This window comes from Wolffia australiana, chromosome 5 (assembly GCF_029677425.1).
Source record: "Wolffia australiana isolate 7733 chromosome 5, ASM2967742v1".
In the NCBI taxonomy this organism is placed as follows: Eukaryota; Viridiplantae; Streptophyta; class Magnoliopsida; order Alismatales; family Araceae; genus Wolffia; species Wolffia australiana.
This window is the reverse complement of record NC_135839.1, coordinates 6,823,511-6,828,719: the sequence shown is the minus strand read 5'-3', so window position 1 is coordinate 6,828,719 and position 5,209 is coordinate 6,823,511. Positions and strand designations below refer to the sequence as shown.

General features: G+C 40.4%; 1 protein-coding gene across 1 annotated transcript; it reads right to left on the bottom strand.

The window, feature by feature from the left end:
• Positions 1-279: 279 nt before the first annotated feature.
• On the bottom strand, positions 280-4,696 carry LOC144703242 (U3 small nucleolar ribonucleoprotein). The gene is made up of 12 exons (XM_078575367.1): positions 4,171-4,696; positions 3,904-3,962; positions 3,368-3,524; positions 3,077-3,187; positions 2,835-2,972; positions 2,497-2,565; positions 2,366-2,407; positions 2,216-2,284; positions 1,880-1,951; positions 1,753-1,806; positions 910-1,051; positions 280-770 (listed from the first exon to the last, which is right to left on the bottom strand). The coding sequence occupies exons 1-12, from the start codon at positions 4,651-4,653 to the stop codon at positions 709-711; spliced, it is 1,458 nt and encodes a 485-aa protein (XP_078431493.1). The 5' UTR covers positions 4,654-4,696; the 3' UTR covers positions 280-708.
• Positions 4,697-5,209: the final 513 nt, after the last annotated feature.

The following is a 5,209-nucleotide window of genomic DNA, read 5'->3' as shown; positions in this document are numbered from 1 at the left end:
CAATACCAGAAATGGGATTTTGTATCCTTAAACTGCACCTGTCTACACTTGAGGAGACCATTGACCCCTGCCCTAGAATAAGTCTATATTCATCAAAGTTGTCCTCCGGAGTAGATTTTGGAGATTTCAAGCAATTCTTAGAACGTATTAGAGGAAATTTCAGCCTGATTTTCAAATTAATTTTGAAGTAAATGACAAGCTTAGTCTCATTGTTGAACTTGCTTGCTAATGTACAAAGACAAGCTTTGAGAAGAAAAATGAATAAAACTGGGAAGGCACTAATCAATAATACGCAAGTATATCATTAGAATCACAACTATGAAACAAAAAGCTTTAACTGATCTCTACAACTCAAGCCCATGATTAACCACTCGTTTGACATAATTAGTAATTCATCAGAAATGAGGGCCATGGGGAAATTAAATGAAATCAAACCCACATCAGCAATGAGTGAAATAATTCAATCAATCATCAGCTTTCTGAACCCTGGGCTGAATGAAGAGATCAAAAATTTTCCCTCTGGCAGAGCTCACGGTCCCTGCAATGGAGAGCAAAGAAAAGAAAAGGAACTTTACCTCCAGATCATCAACTCCAAAGATTATTAATCTCTGACAGTCCAAGCCTTGTTTCCATCGAAGCCAGTAAATTAGTCCCTCAGACTTGTGCCTTCTTTTGTGGTGTTCTTTAGAGAGGAGCCATTCAAGATCTTCATATTTGATCCACATTTGTAGTTTTTCTTGGTTTTTTAGCCGTTTTCTGAGCCACCATAGCTACAACAGTGGATTTCAGATAGATCACATTAGAGGTGAATAATTTGTGCAAGAGCGCCACTTATAAAATGGATTTTATATTGTATCAAATGGAGAGGACGAATAAGTTCAAGGAAAGAGAGAAGTAAAAACGGCATACCTTTGAACTTTCTCTTCTTCTTTGCTCTCCTGCGTTTTCTGTCTGCCTGGGTCAGCTCAGTTTCTTCCTTAACGTTACTTTTACCGCTATAAATCTCTTCAGGAGCGAGCATTGCAGCATCGGAGACAACTAATGGAGCAACCTGTCATGGGCAAATCAAGAAAGCCCCGTCATAAAATATTTTTTATGTTTTTGCCACAAGGTTTTGACAATTCAGAGCAGAGGGAATTCAACTAGGGTTCGGATGACAATGACGATGACGAGTGGTGGATGACAATGATGGATCATCGTCGTTCTCATCTTCATCATCCATTGTTTGATGAAAACTAGTCACCATGATTGTAATTCATCCAACCCCCAACAAGGATGATGTTAATTAATAATAATGATATTAGGATAACGACAATGATGATGATATTTGGGGATGACTATGTTGATAATGAGTAGACAATGACAATGAAGATGATGATGAGTAATAAGATCTGGGGAAGAAGATGATGATGGCAAGTGGACGATGATGATGCCTAATGATGATGAGATTTGAGGATGACAGCGACGACGGCAATGATGATGCCTAATGATGACGAGATTTGAGGATGACAGCGACGACGGCGATAATGATGATGATAATCAGTGGGCAATGATGATGATGAGTGGACAATGATGATAATGAATGGACAATGAAGACAAACTCATGATCGTCATCATCCTTGTTATCCAACGATAAATGAGGATAGGTTATCGTCATCATCTACTCTGCATCACCCATGGATGATGACGATGACGACAATGGTGATGACAATTTTGCCGCTGACTGCCATCCCTAATTTCAAGAGCCCTCACCTCTTCCATAGCCAGAGCCGGTATGTTGGCTTGAACAGACATATCTTCGATAACCTGGAAGTGATCATACAGTTAGTGTTAACGTGGTTTAGCAGTAGAGATGTCTGTCCTCTTTTTATGAACTCACCGGCTTGGGGGCGAAGTGGAAATGTGACAGAGCATCCAGCTTCAAACAAAGCTTCTTGAATAGAAAACTTGCCTATGAGGGAAGAAGAGTTAACAGGTTCAAATCCAATGAACTCAATAAAAAAGTTCTCAAACATGAACGATAGAGATACTGATGTATGTCTCCATCCAGTACAGTCTTCTGGGAGAATGAGAGAGAAATATATAATGATAGAACAATAAAGCAGGAAAATAACCAAGGAACAGGATACAGGCACAGATCGGCTAATTGTCTACCGCTTCTTGCCTGCTCTCCTTAGGGGAGAACTACATGAAGGGGATCATATCAGAGTTTTACCTCTTTCTTCAATTCGTCCGAGGTTGAGAGGGGGACAGACGCGAGTCCGGCGGACTGAGCATACTCTTCCTATACACAACAAATTTTGATATATTGGGATTACTATTGATGAACATGCAAAATCAGTAACTATAATCTGAGCAGACAAACCTCGTACATCTCTGCAAGCCCTTTCTTACTCTTATTGTCATCCTGTGAAGATTGTAAAAGTTTGAGAGTTTTCATGTGATATGATAGTTTGAATGAAACTGAAGAATGGTGTCTTCCGGTTCAAGACTTACCAACTCCTTCACCTCCTTTGGTGCTTTGGAAGGCAAACTAAGCCGTCTTTGGACGTCATCAAAGTGACCCTGGTAAAGAAATATGAAATTAGAGTTACAAATTTGGTGACACTGACGAAATATTCCAGCAACATTTTTTTCAGAGAATACAAAATGGAATGGTAAGTAAGTCATTGAAAAAGTGACCGGTGAGCAAAATTTAAAGCAAGCTTACGATTATTGCCTCTTACCCGAGTCGATAGTGGATATTCTTTAAAATAAAAAATAAAATAGATACGAGATGTGAAGATAAACTCGAGTATGAATTAAATTACATCGATGAATTAAAATAAAAATACCTCACGAATTCTCTTCAGAATTACATCTTCGATGATACTGGTAGTTTCCTCGGTTACTATTGGGGGACGGCTTCTGTTGTGCTCAAAATCAAGATCAACCTCCAGAGCGCTGTTCTTTGGCCGTTTTGCAGCTGCGACCTTCACTCCCACCGCACCCACCACAAAATGGGAAAAATAGATAAATTAAAACAAAAAGGTCAACTGACTGTCGATATTAAAAGAAATTTGGTTATTATGAATACCTCCCCAGTCATTGTCCAATTTTTGGGGGCTAGATTTTCTGTCTCTATCCGCTCTATCTCAGCTTGAAGATTCCTGCTCTGTTTTTCAAATGTTGAGAGCGACTCCTGATCCTGCAGAGAACATAATTAAATCAATTTGAAGCTCCAGAGTAAAAAGTTATAATAAACACTACTATCAACGATATGAGTACAGAGAGATAAAAAATTTGAATTTCATGGACCTAAACTAATTTATTATGGAAGGAATATGTGGTAAAATCCCTAGAATTCACAATAAAAATAAGAAAGAACCTGATTTTCGAGATCCTCGTCATCCTCTTGGTGGTCATCAGCGTCTGAATCCCCTAAGGATTCTTCCTCATCAAACTTGTCAAGGGATCGCCCTTTACTGTTCTTCATTTCGTTTCGAGATGATTTCTTACTATTGTCACCAAAGAAGTCATCATACCTGAAAAATTAACAGGGAGGGAAGAACAAATTCTTAGGTGACAAAGAAAATCCAGACCCTGAAATTGTTGCATTACGATTAATTGGGAAAAATAAACTCTTGGTTGAAAAATAAATTCCAGACCCTAAAAGTATCGCCAGAAAAACATGATGTTCAATATTTAAGGGAAAAAAGAACAATCACATGAACTTGCACAAAAAGAACTATACTTTCATTAAGACATAAACTCCCGGAACAAGTTTCTTAGGTGAAAAATAACCTCCGGACTATTTAGATGCACTCTTCTTCCTCTGTTTATAAAAGAATGTTAATTAAGCGGAATACACGATCAAAAAATGTTGCAAGGAATCAAAACAAAGTACAAAAGGAAAAAAAATACTTTGCAAAGATAGCAGGATCCTGATCTCCATCACCGATTCCATCATCTGGGGGGTTATACTGCAAAACACGTACACAAGTCACGAAAGTTTTGCATTAAAATAACGCGTAACATAAAAAATAGAGCTAAATAGCAAGTTAATCCAACAAAGAACACCAATTCTTTTCGAGCAGGACCACTCAATTATAAATGAAACCAATTGACAACATTAATCATCACATAAACATATGAAATTAAGCTTGAAACCAATCTTAAATTAAGGCTCACTTCGTGTTCAATCAAGAAATCATCATCGTCCTCATCTTCCTCCTCATCCTCCGCTTCATCTTCGTCGTCATCTTCACCCGACCCATCTTCTGAATTATCTTCCTCCACATCTTTCATCTCCAAGTCATCTTCTTTCTCGGGGAGATCATCTTCTGGGGGGCCGCGCAAGCCCAACAGATCATCGGGGTCCAACTTCTCGAACCTGCGGATGTCTCGATCCAAAGCTGAAACAATCGGACCCAACTGGAGCTCAATCTGATACCATATCTGTTCCGGGTCGAAGCTCTCGTCGGCGAGCAATCGGTCGATGGGGAGAGCCTTTGGGCACGAGGAAAGCAGCGAGGAAAAGAGGTGGGTCGAAGCTTTGCGCGCCAGAAGCGCAAGATCCTCAGATTTGGCGAGGTATCGAGGCGGAGAGGCGCTCCGGAGGTGCTCGAGCGCTTCCATGGCAGCCGAGGAAGCCTCCAAAACCCCTCCTTCCATGGCGCTAGGGTTTTGCAGACAGCTTCTTCTGAGAAAACTAGCCCAGATAGAATTCAACTACTTCTTTATCAGTGCGACGTGTGAGGTTGACGATGACGTTGACGGTGTTGACGTTGACGTGTTGTTTTTGTCACCGTCACCATCACCATCACCATTGAGGATCTTCACTCCTCGTCAACCACTCGTCGAGGGAGACTAGTGTTTGCCCATCTGATATCCGTCTGATATGCAAAAACCCCACTTTCCATGACTCTAGGGTTTTGCAGTGAGATTTTTCTGAGAAGACGAGACCTTAATGTGATTACTTCGTTATCAATGTGACGTGTGAGGTTGACAATGGCATTGACGGTGTTGACGTTGACGAGTTGTTTTCGTCACCGTCACCATGGATGATCATCACTCTTCATCAACCACTCTCGAGTGCGACTAGTGTTTGCCCGTCTGATATCCATACGAAAGCTGAAAACCTGGCCTTCCATGGCTGTAGGGTTTTGCGGTGAGATTTTTCTGAGAAGACAAGACCTTAATGCGACTACTTCGTTATCAATATGACGTG